This window comes from Somniosus microcephalus, chromosome 12, assembly GCF_052327205.1.
Source record: "Somniosus microcephalus isolate GS21.2 chromosome 12, FLI_Smic_1.0, whole genome shotgun sequence".
NCBI classification, from domain to species: domain Eukaryota; kingdom Metazoa; phylum Chordata; class Chondrichthyes; order Squaliformes; family Somniosidae; genus Somniosus; species Somniosus microcephalus.
Genome location: NC_140998.1, coordinates 18128332 through 18148683, shown reverse-complemented (window position 1 = coordinate 18148683; position 20352 = coordinate 18128332). Strand labels below are relative to the sequence as shown.

The 20352-nt window shown below is 47.7% G+C and overlaps 1 protein-coding gene across 1 annotated transcript in view; it reads left to right on the top strand.

Annotated features, from left to right (window-relative positions):
- The window catches only part of tdp1 (tyrosyl-DNA phosphodiesterase 1), a 192504-nt gene extending 175420 nt beyond the window's left edge, over positions 1–17084 (top strand). The window contains 1 exon segment of the mRNA XM_086002633.1: positions 16845–17084. Within this exon segment, the coding sequence (XP_085858759.1) occupies positions 16845–16918 (74 nt within the window). The 3' untranslated portion in view covers positions 16919–17084.
- The last annotated feature ends 3268 nt before the right edge of the window (positions 17085–20352 follow it).

Below are 20352 nucleotides of genomic sequence, written 5' to 3'. Positions count from 1 at the left end.
CACCCCACACTACCCACACCCCCGCCCGTGCCCCACCCCACACTACCCACACCCCAGCCCACCCACACCCCAGCCCACCCACACCCCACCCCAACGCCGCACTACCCACACCCCAGCCCACCCGTGCCCCATCCCCGCCCGTGCCCCACCCCACACTACCCGCACCCCAGCTCACACGTGCCCTACCCACATCCCAGCCCACCCGCACCCGTGCCCCATCCCCGCCCATGCCCCACCCCACACTACCCATGCCCCATCCCCGCCCGTGCCCCACCCCACAATACCCGCACCCCAGCCCACCCGTGCCCCACCCCACACTACCCGCACCCCAGCCCACCCATGCCCCACCCGCACCTGTGCCCCATCCCCGCCTGTGCCCCACCCCACCCTACCTGCATCCCAGCCCACCTACACCCCACCCCAACTCCCACCCCACACTACCCACGCCCCCAACCCACCCCTGCCCGTACCCCACCCCACACTACTCACACCCCAGCTCACCCACACTACCTGCACCCCCAGCCCACCCACACCCCACCCCAACTCCCACCCCACACTACCCACGCCCCCCACCCCAACGCACCCGTGCCCCACCCCACACTGCTCACACACCCCACTCCACACTAGCTGCACCCACAGCTCACCCCATCCGCACCCCACTCCCATCCCCATCCCCATCCCCACCCACACCCCAGCTCACTCTGTCCCCACCCCATCAGATAATCGGCAGCAGTGGACCTGTGCTACACTTTGCTATTTCTTCACTTTTTTTTTTAAAGCTCTAGATATTTTTAGCTTTCCTGTACAGGAGCGGGTATTGTCACCTGCCAGATGTCTTGGTAAAACTGTTTGCGGGCCCAGGGAATACTCCAGAGCTTATTTGCGTTACTGGTTTGGTCCTGCGGCCTGGCTTGACCTCGCTTGTTTTCAGACGGTCACACCACACTAACTTGGGCAATTCCTGGCAAACAGATTTATAGAACAGGAGTCCACCGACTGTGAAGCACCTTGGGGTGTCCTGAGCTAGCGTCAGGTGTTTTGTACATGCAAATACGTTCTATTTTTCCGTCCATCCTTGTGTTTGAATATCGATGATTTGGCCCCACCCTGCCTGACAACACTCACTCAATCAAGAGCTGTATAAAAATGGGCTGGATAACTCTTGAGTGAGTTTTTAAAATCCTTTGTGTCCTGAGAGAGAATTAAAGAAGCCTCATAGAATCGTACGGCACAGAAGGAGGCCATTCGGCCCATCGTGCCTGTGCTGACTCTTTGGTGGAGCTGTCCAATCAGTCCCACTCCTACTCTTTCTCCATGCTGCAGCAGGCGGTTAAGAAGGCAAATGGTATGTTGGCCTTCGTAGCGAGAGGGTTTGAGTACAGGAACAAGGATGTCTTGCTGCAGTTGTACAGGGCCTTGGTGAGACCGCACCTTGAGTATTGTGTGCAGTTTTGGTCACCTTACCTGAGGAAGGATGTTCTTGCCATGGAGGGAGTGCAGCGAAGATTCACCAGACTGATACCTGGGATGGCAGGAATGACGTATGAGGAGAGATTGTGTCGACTGGGCTTACACTCACTGGAGTTTAGAAGATTGAGAGGAGATCTCATCGAAACCTATAAAATTCTGTCAGGTCTGGACAGACTAGATGCTGGAAGGATGTTCCCAATGGCGGGGGAGTCCAGAACCAGGGGTCACAGTCTAAGGATAAGGGGTAAGCCATTTAGGACAGAAATGAGGAGGAATTTCTTCACCCAGAGAGTGGTGAACCTGTGGAATTCTCTACCACAGAGGGCGGTGGAGGCCAATTCATTAAATATATTCAAGAAGGAGTTAGATATATTTCTTAAGGCTAAAGGGATCAAGGGATATGGGGAGAAGGCAGGGACAGGGTACTAAATTTGGATGATCAGCCATGATCTCATTGAATGGCGGAGCAGGCTCGAGGGGCCGAATGGCCTACTCCTGCTCCTATCTTCTATGTTTCTACGTCCTGCATTTGTTTTCCTTTTTAAGCAGAGATCCGGTCCCCTTTTGAAAGTTACTATTGAATCTGCTTCCACCGCCCTTTCAGGCAGCGCCTTCCAGATCACCACAACTCGCTGAGTAAAAAAAAATAATTCTGCTCTCCCGCCCCCACCGACTCTTTTTACCAATTATTTTAATTCTGTGTCCCTACTGCCAGTGGAAACATTATCTACTCTATCAAAACCCGTCATCGTTTTATACCATGCCCAATGTTAAACAAAAAGGCTTTACTTTTTCATTGTAAGGGTGCCCTCGGCAAAGAGTAGACCAATTTATTATCTCTGGATTAATGCGCCCGATTTCCATTACACACCCACGTCGGGTCAGAGGTCCGATTTGACATCCAACACGCTTGTATCTGACTGCAATACAAAACAGATTTAGCAGGTGAATTTTTTTTTTAATGTAGCAGTAAGTTGTCAATGTCAACGCAGATCTTGAACAAGTACACAAGAAAAAAAGAGTTAAACGGGCCGTTTAATCGCAGGTCGAGTTGCTTTGAATGTCTATTTTGTTGCATACTTTTCAAGTGACTGATCGTAGAATCTTTGTGGTAGTTTAGTAGCACCCTAATCCCTACCGGTTATATTTGGAATTCCACAGGCACTCCTCACATGACGAGCTGGAATATCAGAACTGCCCAAACCTTGCACTCTTTGCATTCTTTGATCTGCAGTCGTTGGCCTTGAGAAGCCAGTCTTTGAGAAACATAGAAACATAGAAGATAGGAGCAGGAGTATGCCATTCGGCCCCTCGAGCCTGTTCCACCATTTAATGAGATCATGGCTGATCATCCAAACTCAGTACCCTGTCCCTGCTTTCTCCCCATATCCCTTGATCCCTTTAGCCTTAAGAAATATATCTAACTCCTTCTTGAATATATTAAATGAACTGGCCTCAACTGCCTTGTGTGGTAGAGAATTCCACAGGTTCACCACTTTCTGGGTGAAGAAATTCCTCCTCATCGCAGTCCTGAATGGCTTACCCCTTATCCTTAGACTGTGACCCCTGGTTCTGGACTCTCCGATCATCAGGAACATCCTTCCTGCATCTAGTCTGTCTAGTCCTGTTAGAATTTTATACGTTTCAATGAGATCCCCTCTCATTCTTCTAAACTCTAGCGAATATAAGCCCAATCGACCCAATCTCTCCTCATACGCCATTCCTGCCATCCCAGGTATCAGTCTGGTGAATCTTCGCTGCACTCTCTCCATGGCAAGAACATCCTTCCTCAGATAAGGTGACCAAAACAGCACACAATACTCAAGGTGTGATCTCACCAAGGCCCTGTGCAACTGCAGCAAGACATCCTTGTGCCTGTACTCGAATCCTCTCGCTATGAAGGCCAACATACCATTTGCCTTCTTAACCGCCTGCTGCGCCTGCATGCTTACCTTCAGCGACTGGTGCACAAGGACACCCAGGTCTCGTTGCACTTCCCCTTTTCCCAATCTATTGCCGTTCAGATAATAATCTGTCTTCCTGTTTTTGCCACTGAAGTGGATAACCTCGCAATTATCCACATTGTGCAGATGCATGGCAAATGCAGTATAATCACCCAACCTGTCCAAATCATACTTGAGTTGCTCTGCATCCTCCTCACAGCACACACGCCCACCCAGCTTTGTGTCGTCTGCAAACTTGGAGATATTACATCTAGTTCCCTCGCCTAGATCATTTATATATATTGTGAATAGCTGGGGTCCAAGGACCGATCCCTGCAGTACCCCACTAGTCACAGCCTGCCACTTGGAAAAAGACCCGTTTATTCCAACTCTTTGCTTCCTGTCTGCCAACCAGTTCTCTATCCAAGACAGTACCTTACCCCCAATCCCGTGTGCTTTAACTTTGCACGCTAATCTCTTACGTGGGACTTTATCGAAAGCCTTCTGAAAGTCCAAATACACCACATCCACTGGTTCTCCTTTATCTATTCTACCAGTTACATCCTCAAAAAATTCCAGTAGATTAGTCAAGCATGATTTACCTTTTGTAAATCCATGTTGACTTTGTCCGATCCTGTCACTGTTTTCCAAGTGCTTTGCTATTGCATCTTTTATAATGGACTCTAGCATTTTCCCCACTACCGATGTCAGACTTAGCGGTCTGTAATTCCCCGTTTTCTCTCTACCACCTTTTTTAAATAGTGGGGTTACATTAGCTACCCTCCAGTCCATGGGAACTGTTCCAGAATCTATAGAATTTTGGAAGATGACCAGCAATGCATCTACTATTTCTAGGGCCACTTCCTTAAGTACCCTAGGATGTACATTATCAGGCCCTGGGGATTTATCGGCCTTCAATCCCATCAATTTCCCTAACACCATTTCCCTACAAATACTGATTTCATTCAGTTCCTCCCTCTCATTAGACCCTGGTTCCCTGACATCTCTGGGAGGTTATTTGTGTCCTCCTTTGTGAAGACAGAACCAAAGTATGTATTTAATTGGTCTGCCATTTCTTTGTTCCCCATTATAAATTCCCCTGATTCTGACTGCAAGGGACCTATGCTTGACTTCACCAATCTTTTTCTCTTCACATATCTATAGAAGCTTTTACAGTCAGTTTTTATGTTCCCTGAAAGCTTACTCTCATAATCTATTCTCCCCCTCTTAATTAATCCCTTTGTCCTCCTTTGCTGAATCCTAAACTGCTCCCAATCCTCAGGTTTGCTGCTTTTGCTGGCCAATTTATGTGTCTTCTCCTTGGATCTTATGCTATCCCTAATTTCCCTTGTTAGCCACGGTTGAGTCACCTTTTCTGTTTTATTTTTATGCCAAACAGGGATGAACAAATTCTGTAGTTCATCCATGCGATCTTTAAATGTTTGCCATTGCCTATCCACCGTCAACCCTTTAAGTAACATTCCCCAATCCATCCTAGCCAACTCGTGCCTCATACCATCGTAGTTTCCTTTATTTAAATTCAGGACCCTAGTCTCTGAGTCAACTACTTCAGTCTCCATCTTAATGAAGAATTCTATCATATTATGATCGCTCCACCCCAAGGGGCCTCGCACAACAAGATTGCTAATTAATCCTTTCTCATTACATAATACCCAGTCTAAGATGGCCTGATCTCCAGTTGGTTCCTCGACATATTGGTCCAGGAAACCATCCCGTATACACTCCAGGAATTCCTCCTCCACAGTATTGTTACTAATTTGGTTAGCCCAATCTATATGTAGATTAAAGTCACCCATGATAATTGCTGTGCCCTTATTGCACGTGTCTCTAATTTCCCGTTTAATGCCATCCCCAACCTCAGCATTACTGTTTGGAGGTCTGTATACAACTCCCACTAAAGTTTTCTGCCCCTTGTTATTTCTTAGCTCTGCCCATACAGATTCCACATCATCAGAGCTAATATCCTTCCTTACTATTGTGTTAATCTCCTCTTTAACCAGCAATGCTACCCCACCTCCTTTTCCTTTTTTCCTGTCCTTCCTGAATATTGAATACCCCTGGATGTTGAATTCCCAGACTTGGTCATCCTGGAGCCATGTCTCCATAATCCCAATTATATCATATCCGTTTACATCTATTTGCGCAGCTAATTCATCCACCTTATTAAGAATGCTCCTCGCATTAAGACACAAAGCCTTTAGGCTTGATTTTTTAACACTCTTAGTCCTTTTAGAATTATTATTTACTGTGGCCCTGTTTGATTTACACACTTGATTTTGCTGCCTTCCACTTTTGCTTTTCTCCTTCCTGTCTTTTGTTTCTATCCTTGCTTCCCTTTCCTCTGTCTCCCTGCACAGGTTCCCAACCCCCTGCCATTTTAGTTTACTAAGAGACTAAGGCAATGACACTGACGCATGTATAGTAGCCTATGGAAATTCGCCTTTTGTGGGCTAGGGGCCAACAAGTGTTAAGAACATGAGAACATAAGAAATAGGAGCAGGAGTAGGCCATTCAGCCCTTCGAGCCTGCTCTGCCATTCAATAAGATCCTGGCTGATCATCGACCTCAACTCCACTTTCCTGCACTATCCCCATATCCCTTGATTCCCTTAATATCCAAAAATCTATCTATCTCAGTCTTGAATATACTCAATGACTGAGCCTCCACAGCCCTCTGGGGTAGAGAATTCCAAACATTCACCACCCTCTGAGTGAAGAAATTTCTCCTCATCTTGGTCCTAAATGGCCGACCCCTTATTCTGAGACTGTGACCCCTGGTTCTAGACTCCCCAGCCAGGGGAAACCTCCTCCCTGCATCTACCCTGTCAAGCCCTGTAAGAATTTTATATGTTAATGTTGTCTACAACAACTTGCATTTATATAGCGCCTTTAACATAGTAAAATGCCCCAAGGCGCTTCACAGGAGTGTTATCAAGCAAAATTTGGCCACATAAGGAGATATTAGGACAGGTGACCGAAAAAAGCTTGGTCAAAGAGTTAGGTTTTAAGGAGCGTCTTAAAAGAGGTTTCCCCGAGAGATGTGATAACGTCCTTTTTTTCTTGTAGCTTTTTGCGTGTATTCCTTGAAGGAGAGGAGGCTCCCTGACCTTCTCGGCCACTCTGTTTTCCACTCCATTGCTCAGCTCCTCGCGAGTTGCGTCAGACTGTTGCTTGCTGATTGGTCTGTTGCAGGGTGCTATGTGTGACGACACTCCCATGTGCTAGGCTTTATGTCTAATTAAAAATGCTTGTTTTTGTTGAAGGATGTTAAAATAGATCACTGAGCGGGGGTGGGAAATGGGTGATGTGCTCTGGGCAAACATGCTGATAACGTGCCTTTGAGAAAATTGTTATTCTTCCGTTTTCATTACAATACATTCTAATTCTCAAGGCAACACATCATTCACAATTACCCATTCGCACGCACAGATTCCCATTACCACCCACAATGGCAGAAGCTGCTCATTTAAGTGGAAACCGATTATTGTCACACACTTTGCTTTGTGCTGCCACTTTACTTGAACAAATGCTCAATCTTTTCTGTTTACCTTTTATTTCTGGGTTTTGAGCTCAGTGAGTCCCGCTCTGGGGAATAGATCACTGTCCTATTTCAGGCACCTCCTCCACCCCCCTGCCCGTATCAGCACCAAGTCCTCTTAGGTGAGGGTTTAGCACAAAGAAAGGACTTGCATTTCTATAGCACCTTTCACAACCTCAGGACGTCCCAAAGTGCTTTACAGCCAATCAAGTACCTTTTGGAGTGTAGTCACTGTTGTAATTGTTAAGTCTGTGTGTTATAGTGAGAATTACTACACAGACCACAAGAGTAAATTTTAACAGGTCTTTACTAGTCGAAGGTCAGGGCTGAACTGCCCAATAAATCATTACACAGCACTTATATACCAGTGTGGTCACCACCGGTATTACAGTATACAGCAGCCAAGATAAAGTAGTGCATCTCTTAAAATAGTTCTCTTAAAGGTGGAACGGTTACATACACCACAATCCTCCCTTTTTAGCTTAACAGTATATATTCTCCATTAAACATAACATCATAACATATATACACAACTTCATGTAAAAACAGTTCACAGATTCAGTCTCTCTGGAGGCTTCCTGACTCGGTCCGGATAACGCCTTGGTGGTGTAGTAGTTTTCGGTGGTGTAGTAGGTTTTCGTTGCTGGGGTGACTCATCTAATAGTCCTTCACTGGACTTAACAGCTTGAACTTTCGTAACTTCAGAACCAGCATTGCTGACTTCTAAAGGCTCGAGTACCTTGGGAAGTTTTTCTGCTTCCAGACTGATTTGGCTCAGTTCGGAGGGACCACGTGCGTGACCTGGTAGGGGTGATAATGGTTCAGATGAGTCATCATCTTCTGCTTCCTCTCTATTGTCTTCTATTTCCTCCCTCACTTCAGCTTTTGCCTCTGCCACCATTTCCCTGAGTGGCTTATTACTGCTGACACTGCTCACAAAAGGGTGCTCTTTCTTCTTAGCTTTCAACTGATCGATGAATTTGACATATTCCCTTTCTTGCTCAGCTTTGATTCGTTTGGCCTCATCGCGCAGACGGTTTGTGTGTTCCTGTTCCATTTTCTCAATCAGCTGCTTCTGCTGTCTTTCCAGATTCTCCCACTCTGTGTCAAAGAACTTTTTCTTTGCATTCATCTCTTGCTCAAAACGGCGAATCATTTGTTCTAATTGCTGTTGTAGTTTGAAATTGAGTTGAGTTCGAGCCCGGTGTTCCTCAGAAATGTGCATGGCTGTAGATTGGACAGACTCAGAATTCTCTGTCAAACTATGTTGTTGTTGTTCAGTGGAATTCTGTTCTGATACTTTGTTCTCTTCTGAAGCATTTATGCACTCCTTCGTTTTTCCATCATTAGTCTGCAAGTCCATTTTAGACTTGTCTTTTGCACATGGGCTGGTCTTACCATCATCAGTTCCAGAGTCTGAGCTGATTGTCTTCACCGAGTTCTCACTCTCGGCTTTGTCACTGTCACTGCTGCATATGCCCTCATCCAATATTCTGGACAATCGTTCAGGTTTAACATCTTTTTTTCCGGAATCTACCGTTATTGCTTTTAGGGAGTGCCAGTCCATATTTATTTCCCTGATCCACTCCCGTCCCAGAAGTGGTGGACCTCCCTCAGGTAGTACATATATGTCCATTCCTTGGTGTTCTTTGCCCTGGTGTACCACCTTGACTTTTATCTTTCCGATGGGGTATACTCTTTGCCCCGTGTATGTCTGCAATACTATCTCCGTATCCCGTAGGGGAATATGTGTGAATAACCTTTTGTAATCTTGCTTATTCATGACCGTCAACGCCGATCCGGTGTCCAATTCCATCTTCACTTGGACTCCTGCTATCTGAAGTGTGACCCAGATAGTTTGTCGGTCAGCTTCCTTACTCACATTGTGAATTCTCAGACTACCCAGTTCCTTGCTGTTGGAGTCTGAATCCGAATTCTGTTCATCCAAACTCTTCTCAGCCACCTTATGCACCTTTCTGCACTTTTCCTGCGGTGACTTTTTGTTGCTGGTCTTCTTTCCTGACCGGCATACTTTAGCTATGTGACCAAGCTTGCCACATTTTCTACATTCCTGGTTTTTAAACCAGCATTGGTTCTGATCGTGTGTTGTCTTCCCACAATGATAACATTTCGTTGTACCCAAAGCCATTTGATCTACGCTGAGTACTGCTGCCTTCAGCTGCATTTCCGCAGTGCCTCTCGCTGCGGCTTCGTGCGATGCTGCAATAGTGACAGCCTTATCAAGTGTAAGATCATTCTCTTCAAGTAGCCGCTTTTGTGTTCCTTCTTTCGACAATCCACACACGAATTTGTCTCTCAGTGCCTCTGTCAGTCTTTCACCAAACTGACAGTATTTCGCTAGCTTACGCCGTTCAATTAAATACTCCGCGTTGCTTTCCTCTTTCAGTTGCGTTCTCGCATAAAATTTAAATCGTTCCGCTAACATCAGCGGTGTGGGGTTCAAATGATTTCTCAGGACAGCAACAATATTAGCGAAAGTCTGATCCGCCGGTTTAGCTGGTGATAGAAGATGCTTCAATAGCCTGTATGTCTTCGCACCCATTGAGTTTAGTAAGGTTAGTGCTTTATCTTTATTTGATATTTTACTTGCCTTACGATAAATCTCTATGCGTTCTACATACGTGGCCCAATCTTCAACATCGGGATCGAAATCGTTGCTGTTACCACGCTTAGGCATCCTCGCAATCTTCTTGAGAAACAAAAAGAAATTTTTCTTTTCTTTATTATTTTTTTTTTCAAAATGGCGGTTTCCCGCGCTTGTCTTCTTCCCCCGCCTACGAAAATGGCGGCTTCCCGCGTTTGCCTTTCTCCCCCGCTGGCTGTAATGGCGATTGCCGTATTGCTGCGTTCGCCCTCCCCAGCGGTTCTCAATCGTGCCTCCCAGCCCCTCTTGCAGTCCGGTCCTTTCCCCCCCGGCTGCTGCTGAGTTCTCCGCGGTTTTTTTATTTTCTCCCGCGCCTTACGCTGTCCCGGTCGCTGCGCCTCGCGGCCTCGGTAGCTGCCCGGCCTTTTTCATCGGCCGCGGTCGAGCTCTCTCTCGACGCTGTTGCGTCTCCCAGCCCGCTTGCAGCCCGGTCTTTTACACCGGCTGCGTTTGCATTCACCGCGGCTCCCATGCCTTACGCTGCCCCAGTCTCAGCGCCTCTGGCCCCGACTTCTGTCCGGCTCTTTTCCCCCGGCCGTGGTCGAGTTCTCCGTTTTTCCCTCCCCTACTTCACAGCCAACGTGGCCGACTTGCTGCTCGTCGCTGATCGGCTTACCCACCACCGTGATAGAAGGGATGATCACTGCCTGTTGCTGATGGAAGGCTTCGTGTCAGAATTCTTCCTTTGCTCTTCAAACCCGCGTCTTTTCTCAGCAGGATGATGAGGGCGGATGCCTCCTCTCAACGCCCGTTAAACTGCCTTGGATGTATCTCTGCCGCAGGGTAAGATCGTACTCGTCGCCCTGTTAGGTCTGTGTGTTATAGTGAGAATTACTACACAGACCACAAGAGTAAATGTAAAGTCTGTAGGTTGTGCAGTAAATAACTTCAGAGACTTTAGAAGTACAAACAAAACAGGTCTTTACTATTCAGAGGTCTGGGCGATTTCTGCCCTAGTTAACGTATTCCAACCCTTATATACTGGTGTGGTCACTATCGGTATTACAGTATACATGAGCCAATAAATAGTGCCACCCTAAAGTAGTGCTCTTAAAGGCGAACGGTTACATTCTATAGTTCCCTTAAAGGTAAACGGTTACATACACAACACTCCTCCCTTTCTAGCTTATTACTTACAGAATCCCGTTAAACATACAATCTTCAACTTATATAGACAGTTTGCAGATATACTCTCGATGGAGTCAACGTCATATAACAATTTACAGATATACTCTCGATGGAGTCAACGTCATATAACTTCATGTTTAACATAACATAATAACATATATAACTTCATGTCAAAACAGATCACAGATTCAGTCTCCGTAGGAACAGTTGCAACATACTCTTAGTGGAAACAGTTTACAGGTTCAGTCTCTGTGGAGGTTTCCGGATTCTGTCCGGATAACGCCGCAGTGGTGTCGTCATTCCCAGCGGTCCAGTAGGTGTCTCTGGTAAAGTCGATTCAGCTGGAACAACAGTGTCAGGTTTATCTGATTCTAGTATTACTAGATCAGAAGTAGGTGTTCTGGGTACTTCAGTTTCAACATTACTCGGGTAAGGTGGTGAAGTCGGCTGCTCATTTGTGGCGGACCCTATGATCTGGTCAACATGGCGCCTTATTACCTTGTCCCCAATGTCCACCGTGTACATCAACGGTCCTAGCCTTTTTTTAATAGTTCCAGGCTGCCATTTCTCCGTACGGTAGTCCCGGGCCAAAACTTGTTGCCCCATCTGGAAAGATCTGGTGGCCCTTTCATTCATGCCCTGGAATTGCCGGTTCTCTACGTCCCTTCTTATGTTTGGTTTGAGCAAATCCAGCCGGCATCTTAGGCGTCTATTGCAAAACATCATTGCGGGAGTTTGATTCGTGACCGCATGTGTTGCATTTCGATAGGCCGACAAAAAGCTATCCACCTTATGCTGTAAACTTATGTCTTCATTACTCATGGCCTTTATGGCCTTCTTGAAGGTCTGGACAAATCTTTCAGCCAGTCCATTGGAGGCGGGATGGTATGGGGCTGATGTGTAATGTTTAACCCCATTGCTTTTTAGAAATTTCTTAAATTCCTCAGACACAAATTGCGGCCCATTATCGGAACAGACCTGTTCTGGCAGACCATTCCGCGCAAACATTGTCCTTAGCACCGTAATGGTTTTTTCCGTCGTGGTGGTGGTCATCTTAATTACTTCCGGCCACTTGGAGTGGGCATCTACCGCTATTAAGAACATCGAGTCCATGAAAGGGCCCGCAAAGTCGATGTGTACTCTTTGCCAGGGAGATGAGGGCCACTCCCATGGGTGCAGAGGAGCCTGTGGTGGCACGTTCTGAACCCTCTGACATCCTAGGCAATTCTTCGTTATCTCCTCTATGTCCCCATCGATGCCTGGCCACCACACAAACGCCCTAGCTAGGTTCTTCATCTTTACGCCCCCCAGGTGTCCTTCGTGCAGCTCCTTGAGTATTTTCTTTTGGAGTTTGGGTGGAATCACCACTCTAGACCCACACATCAGGGTTCCTCGACACACAGACAGTTGTTCTTTCCTCTGTGTGAATGCTTGCAGTGTTGGTTCGCACTGCGCTGGCCATCCCTCCACCGTTAAGTCATAGACTCGTGAAAGAGTCGGGTCATTCCTTGTCTCGTTTTCGATCATTGAGTTCGTGATCGGCAAACACTCCACTATTGATGAGTGGAACAACTCTACTGGGTCTACTGTCCTCGCTTCTTCTACCATTGGCAATGGCAAGCGTGATAGCCCATCAGCGTTTCCATGTTGCTTGGACCGTTTGTATTCAATATCATACTGGTGTGCCCCAAGTAAGACTGACCATCTTTGTAGCCTTTGTGCTGTCATGTTGGACACGGCCTTGTTCGGGTTAAATATGGACACCAACGGCTGGTGGTCTGTCAGCAATGTGAACCTCTTACATTGCAAGTAATGGTTGAATTTCTTCACGCCCCACACAAGACTGAGGGCCTCCCTGTCTATCTGGGCGTAATTTCGCTCCGCGGGTGTCAAAGATCGGGACGCAAAAGCCACTGGCCTTTCCGAGCCATTTGGTAGCCTGTGCGAAAGTACTGCTCCAATTCCGTACGGTGAAGCATCACACGCCAGCCGAAGGGGTAATGCTGGGTTGAAATGAGCCAACACTTCTTCAGAGGTAATCAACTCCTTGCTTCTGCGAAAAGCCTTTTTGCACTCCTCACTCCACTTCCATGGTGTCTCCTTTCGCAACAGCTCATTCAGTGGATGCAGCACCGTGGACAAATTTGGTAGGAACTTGTGGTAGTAATTGATTAACCCCAAGAATGACCTTAACTGTGACACGTTCCCTGGAGCGGGAGCCTTCACGACTGCTTCTATCTTCTCCGGTGATTTATGTAGTCCCTCGCGGTCAATGATATGACCGCAGTATGAGATTCGTTTTTGGAAAAACTCACACTTATTGCGGTTAACCCTAAGGCCATACTCCTTTAACCTGGTGAGTACCAGTTTCAAATTCGTGAGGTGTTCCTCTTCATCCATTCCCGTGATTAGGATATCATCCAAATAGCACTGCGTGCTTGGAATTCCTTGTAACACCTGTTCCATGGCCCTCTGCCAAATTGCTGGTGCCGAAGCCACTCCAAAGACCAGTCTGTTATAACGGTACAACCCTCTGTGGGTATTGATAGTTAGGTATTGGCGTGACTCTTCCTCAACCTCCATCTGTAAATATGCCTGAGCTAGGTCTATCTTCGTGAAGTGTTTTCCTCCAGCCAACGAAGCGAAAATATCTTCAATCCTTGGCAGCGGGTATTGTACCGACTGAAGCACCGGGTTCACTGTGATCTTGAAATCCCCGCAGATACGGACCTTCCCCGGTCCCCCTGGCTTACTACTTGGTGAGGATTTCATGACGGGTACAATGGCCGTGGCCCACTCACTGTGGTCTACTTTTGACAGAACCCCTGATCGTTCAAGTTCTTCTAGTTCTGCCTCCACTGCTGGTCGTATTGCATACGGTACCGACCTGGCCTTACAAAACTTTGGGCTTGCATGTTCTGCAATCTTGACCTTTGCTTTAATACCTCGTAGCTTTCCCAGTCCTTGCTGGAATACCTCTTTAGCTTCGTCTAATATTCTGGCCAACCGTTCAGGTTTGACGTCCTCTTTTTCGGGCTCCACCGTCATGGTGTTTAGTGCATGCCAATCCATCTTTATTTTCCGGATCCACTCCCGTCCCAGAAGTGGTGGGCCTCCCTCAGACAACACATACAGCTCCAACCGGTGGTGAACTTTATCTTTGTATTTCACCTTGACCTCTATCTTCCCGATGGGGAATACTTTTTGCCCCGTGTATGTCTTCAGTATCAGATCCGCATCCCGTAGTGGAATATGCTTGAAAAACTTTTGATAGTCATGCTTATTCATGACCGTCAACGCCGATCCGGTGTCCACTTCCATTTTTACTGGGACCTTTTCAATCGGTAGCGTTATCCAAATAGTTTGACGGTCGGCTTCATTGCTCACGTTGTGAATTCTTAGACCGTCCAGTCCTCTGCCTTTGGTGTGTGTGTCCGACTTCTGTTCCTTCAGACTCTTCCTATTTGCGTCATGTACCTTTCTGTCCCATTTTTGTGAGGACTCATTATTGTTGCACGTCGTTCCTGACCGGCACACTTTAGCTATGTGCCCGATCTTGCCACATTTCCAGCATTCCTGGTTTTTACCCCAGCATTGCTTTTGGTCGTGTGTTGACTTCCCACAACGATAGCATTTGGTGATATTACCTCGTTTAGGCATATTCTTCTCTTCTCGAGAACAACACAAGTATTTCTTTACTTATTATTAATTTTTGAAAATTCTTAATAATTTCCAAGATGGCGGTTTCCCGCTTCCGTCTTCTTCTTCAGCGGTTTCCCCGTGAAAATGGCGGCTTTCCCGCGCTTCTCGCTCTCCCCGCCCACTTCAATGGCGGTTTTCCCGCGCTTGGCGGTCTTCACCCGGTCCCCCGACGCCGTCTGTCAGCCCGAGTGCGGCCCTTATCTATAATGCGATCGCTGGATCGCGAAGCGGCTGCCGGCCCTTATCTGTAGATGCGATCGCTCTCGCGGCTCTCGGCCCTTATCTGGAGATGCGATCGCTGGCTTGCAACGCCTCCCGCTCGGCTCTGGCTCCCCCGCTCGCGCGGCTCTCGGCTCTGACACTCCCGCGCCTACTCGCAGGCTCAGCGCTTCGTGGCAGCGGTTGCTGCACGGCTTCTCACACTGCCCGCGGTCCGGCTGTCACCCGACGCCGTTGGACCCGAATGCTTTGCCCTTCTCCTCCAAATACTTCTACCCCGTTTTTTTTATTTATTTGCTTTAATTTTTTTTCCTACTCACAGTCTCTTCGGCCGCCTTGTTTTAGGCTGATTGGCTCGTTCAAGATGTGGTAGCAGGGTAATCTGTGCCTGTTGCTGCCGCAGCTTTGCTGTTAATCTTCCAGCTTCCAGTAAGTACTATACTTTTAGTAGACGGAGCCTCGTGTTTTCTTTTTGAAGCTCTCTGCTACTGGTTAGTCTTGCCGCAGGGTACGATCGGACTCGTCGCCACTGTAAAGTCTGTAGGTTGTGCAGTAAATAACTTCAGAGACTTTAGAAGTACAAACAAAACAGGTCTTTACTATTCAGAGGTCTGGGCGATTTCTGCCCTAGTTAACGTATTCCAACCCTTATATACTGGTGTGGTCACTATCGGTATTACAGTATACATGAGCCAATAAATAGTGCCACCCTAAAGTAGTGCTCTTAAAGGCGAACGGTTACATTCTATAGTTCCCTTAAAGGTAAACGGTTACATACACAACAGTAAATTTTAACAGGTCTTTACTAGTCGAAGGTCAGGGCTGAACTGCCCAATAAATCATTACACAGCACTTATATACCGGTGTGGTCACCACCGGTATTGCAGTATACAGCAGCCAAGATAAAGTAGTGCAACCCTTAAAATAGTTCTCTTAAAGGTGGAACGGTTACATACACTACAGTAATGTGGGAAACGCAACAGCGAATTTGCGCACAGCAAGCTCCCACAAACAACAATGACCAGATAATCCAGTTTTTTTTTTAAGTGATGTTGGTTGAGGGATAACTATTGGCCAGGAAAACTCCCCAGCTCCTCTTCGAAATAGTAGCCATGGGATTTTTTACGTCCACCTGAGGGAGCAGACGGGGCTTCGGTTTAACATCTCATCCAAAAGACGGCACCTCCGACAGTGCAGCACTCCCTCAGCACTGCGCTGGGAGTGTGGGCCTGGATTTAGTGCTCAAGTCTCTGGAGTGGGACTCGAACCCATAACCTTCTGACTCAGAGGCGAGAGAGAGAGAGAGAGTGCTGCCCAGTGATCCACGGCTGGCACTGCGTCTCCGACAATGTAGCAGCTGTCTCGGTAATGCACTGTAGTGCTGTATTAAATTATGAGTTCAGACCTTAGTTAAGAGGCTCAAACTCACCAATTAGTGACCCACAGATTAGACTGCTACCAAGCAAGCAAGTAACAAGTGTAATAAAAACAGAAATTGCTGGAAACACTCAGCAGGTCAGGCATCACCTGTGGAGAGAGAAACAGAGTTAACGGTTCAAGTCGATGACCTTTCGTCAGAACTAATTGATTTCAACAACTTCAGATCATAACCATCGCTCTCGTTTTTCGGACAGCAGGTTTGGGGCATGTTTCTGTTGTTGCCATTTACACCTCCTCTAGACTCATCGTTTGTTTCTTTACTTGTCCCATTACCATCTCCTTTTACCTCGCACCATCATCCCTTTTGTCATTTAATCTCTTCTGCCCTCCGCCCTATCACAGACCTTCCCTTTTGTTCTTTGCTGCTCATCGCCCATCCATCCTCCCTTTCCCAGGCTCTGTACTTGCTTACAAACTCTTAATTCTCTAACTTCTGACGAAAGGTCACCGACCTGAAACATCAACTCTGTTTCTCCCTCGCCACAGATGCTGCCTGACCTGCTGAGTATTGCCAGCATTGTCCCGTTTTTTTGTTTCGGATTTCCAGCATCCGCAGGATTTTAGCTTTTAAGTAACGAGTGTAAAACGGAGAGGACCGCTGCGGCGTGGACCGAATCTTTTCCCCAACTGTTTGTCCGCAGTGACCTCCACAAAGGCCTGTTGCTCAGGGCGTGCACACCACCAGTCACACTTCAGTTGGCCTGTTCTCTCTCTTTCAGATCGGCCGTGGATCTGGAACATTCCTTACCTTCATGCTCCCGACACCTATGGAAACGTCTGGGCCCCTTCCTAACCCACAAGATTGGCCTCTCGGTGCCGTGTGTATTGGTCATATCCCAGAGGGAATGACTGAAGGAGCTGAATTTTTGAAACAGTCGTGCGGTTTATATGCTGACCTGAGTATTCCTAACATTTTCTGTTTATATGTGTGTTTTTGCAGAATAAAACTTTTGAATACAGCTCCTTCTTGTCATCTTCAGTGTCCATTTTTCCAAACCTTTCTTTCCTCATATCGCCTGCGCTGCCTTCATTTTGTAAGAAGTTTTTTTTTTTTGCGTTTGTTTTGGTGAATTTTTGTGCTCGTCAGAAAATGCAATCCTTTTTCCTTTTTAGATAGCCGGTCTCAGCATCAAGCACGCACAGGTCATGTATACGAACAATGGCGGACAGAAAAAGACCCACTGGTCCATTCGGCCTGCCCCACGCAGCCACACTCCAGAACTAGCCGCGCCTCTAGCCAAGCTGTTCCAGTACAGCTACAACACTGGCATCTATCCGACAATGTGGAAAACTGCCCAGGCATGTCCTGTCCACAAAAAGCAGGACAAATCCAATCCGGCCAATTACCGCCCCATCAGTCTACTCTCAATCATCAGCAAAGTGATGGAAGGTGTCATCGACAGTGCTATCAAGCGGCACTTACTCACCAATAACCTGCTCACTGATGCCCAGTTTGGGTCCCGCCAAGACCACTCGGCTCCCGACTTCATTACAGCCTTGGTCCAAACATGGACAAAGGAGCTGAATTCCAGAGGTGAGGTGAGAGTGACTGCCCTTGACATCAGGGTAGCATTTGACCGAGTGTGGCATCGAGGAGCCCTAGTAAAACTGAAGTCAATGGGAATCTGGGGGGAAAACTCTCCACTGGCTGGAGTCATACCTAGCACAAAGGAAGATGGTTGTGGTTGTTGAAGGTCAATCATCAAAGCCCCGGGACATCGCTGCAGGAGTTCCTCAGGGCAGTGTCCTAGGCCCAACCATCTTCAGCTGCTTCATCAATGACCTTCCCTGCAACATAAGGTCAGAAATGGGGATGTTCACTGATGACTGCACAGTGTTCAGAGCCATTCACAACTCCTTAGATAATGAAGCAGTCCATGCCTGCACGCAACAGGACCTGGATGACGTTCAGGCTTAGGCTGATAAGTGGCAGGTAACATTCGCGCCACACAAGTGCCATGTAATGACTATCTCCAACAAGCGAGAGTCTAATCACCGCCCCTTGATACTCAAAGGCATTACCATCGCCGAATTCCCCACCATCAACATCCTGGGGGTTAACAATGACCAGAAACTTAACTGGACCAGCCACATAAATACTGTGGCAACAAGAGTGGCAGCACGGTGGCATAGTGGTTAGCACTGTTGCCTCACAGCGCCAGGGACCCGGGTTCGAATCCGGCCTCGGGTGACTGTCTGTGTGGAGTTTGCACATTCTCCCCGTGTTTGCGTGGGTTTCCTCCGGGTGCTCCGGTTTCCTCCCACAGTCCAAAGATGTGCAGTTTAGGTTGATTGGCTATGATAAATTGACCCTTAGTGTTAGGGGGATTAAATACGTGGGGTTACGGGGATAGGGTGGGATATGTGTTGGTGTAGGGGTTACGGGGATCGGGTGGGATATGTGTCGGTGCAGGCTCGATGGGCCGAAATGGCCTCTATCTGCACTGTGAGGTTTCTGTGATTGAAGAGCAGGTCAGAGGCTAGGTATTCTGTGGCGAGTGTCTCACCTCCTGACTCCCCAAAGACTTTCCACCATCTACAAAGCACAAGTAAGGAGTGTGATGGAATACTCACCACTTGCCTGGATGAGTGCAGCTCCAACAACACTCAAAAAGCTCGACACCAACCAGGACAAAGCAGCCCGCTTGATTGGCACCCCATCCACCACCTTAAACATTCACTCCCTCCACTACCGGCGTACCATGGCTGCAGTGTGTACCATCTACAAGATGCACTGCAGCAACTCGCCAAGGCTTCTTCGGCAGCACCTCCCAAACCTGCGACCTCTTCCACCTAGAAGGACAAGGGCAGCAGGCGCATGGGAACACCACCACCTCCAAGTTCCCCTCCAAGTCACACACCATCCTGACTTGGAAATATATCGCCGATCCTTCATCGTCGCTGGGTCAAAATCCTGGAACTCCCTACCAAACCGCACTGTGGGAGTACCTTCACCACACGGACTGCAGCGGTTCAAGAAGGTGGCTCACCACCACCTTCTCGAGGGCAATTAGGGATGGGCAATAAATGCTGGCCTTGCCAGCGACGCCCAGATCCCCAGAATGAATTAAAAAAACAATCCAGACACCCCCCATCTCACCCGGGAAACCATGTGATCATTGGGTGACAGTCGGCGAGCACAGGGGTGCCGGGTGAAGACTTGGTGCGAATTAGGATACGGGCAGCAGAGTTTTGCATAAGCTTAAGTTTACGCAGGATGGAACATGAGAGGACAGGGAACACGGGGTTTAACACTGTCAGAAATACTAGATTTTAAAAAAGCAGGCCAATTAGGGGGGACAAACTGGAAGACTCCTCTCCGACCCCTTTAAGTGATCAACAACAACTTGCATTTCTATAGCACCTTCAACGTAGTAAAAACATCCCAAGGTGCTCCACAGGAGCGTTATCAAAAAAAAAATTGACACGAGCCACATAAGGCGATATTAGGACAGGTGACCAGAAGCTTGGTCAAAGAGATAGATTTTAAGGAGCGTCGTAAAGGAGGAGAGAGAGTCGGATAAGCGGAGAGGTTTCGGCAGGGAATTCCAGAGCTTGGAGCCTCAGCAGCTGAAGGAGCGATGAAAATCGGGGATGGTCAAGAGGCCAGAATTGGAGGAGCGCAGAGATCTCGAAGGAGTTGTGGGGCTGGAGGAGGTTACAGAGATTGAGAGGGGGCGAGGGCCAAGGAGGGATTCGAAAACCAGGATGAGAAATTTCCAATGGTGGTGTTGGATCAAAACTAGTCCTGGATTAATGTTATAGGTACGTAAGGTGGACCCAACTGTATTGTAAAAAGCTCACTTAACAGCATGCCTCAGGCCCGGCCTCGGCAGAGTAGTCCCTACTGCACCAGTGTGGCATTTGCTATTTGTCTTCTTGCCGCTGCGGCTGCTCCAGGTGATGGAACGTTGCAGCGCATTGTGAGCAAGATCTCCCAGCCTTAGTGTGCTGTGGCGTTCAATCACTTGGAGCAGCAAAAGCTGGAAGCCGGCACTGAGCAGGAGAGCGAAAGCTCGGTCAAAGAGGTAGGTTTTAATCAACATCTCACGTATTACATCGAGTCTACAGCAGAAAAAACAGGCCATTCGTCCCAATTGCTCTCTGCGTTTATGCTCCACACCAGCCTCTCCCACCTTTCTTCATCTAAGCCTATCGACATAATCTTCTATTCCTTTCTCCCTCATTTACTTATCTAGCCTCCCCTTAAATGCATCTATGCTATTC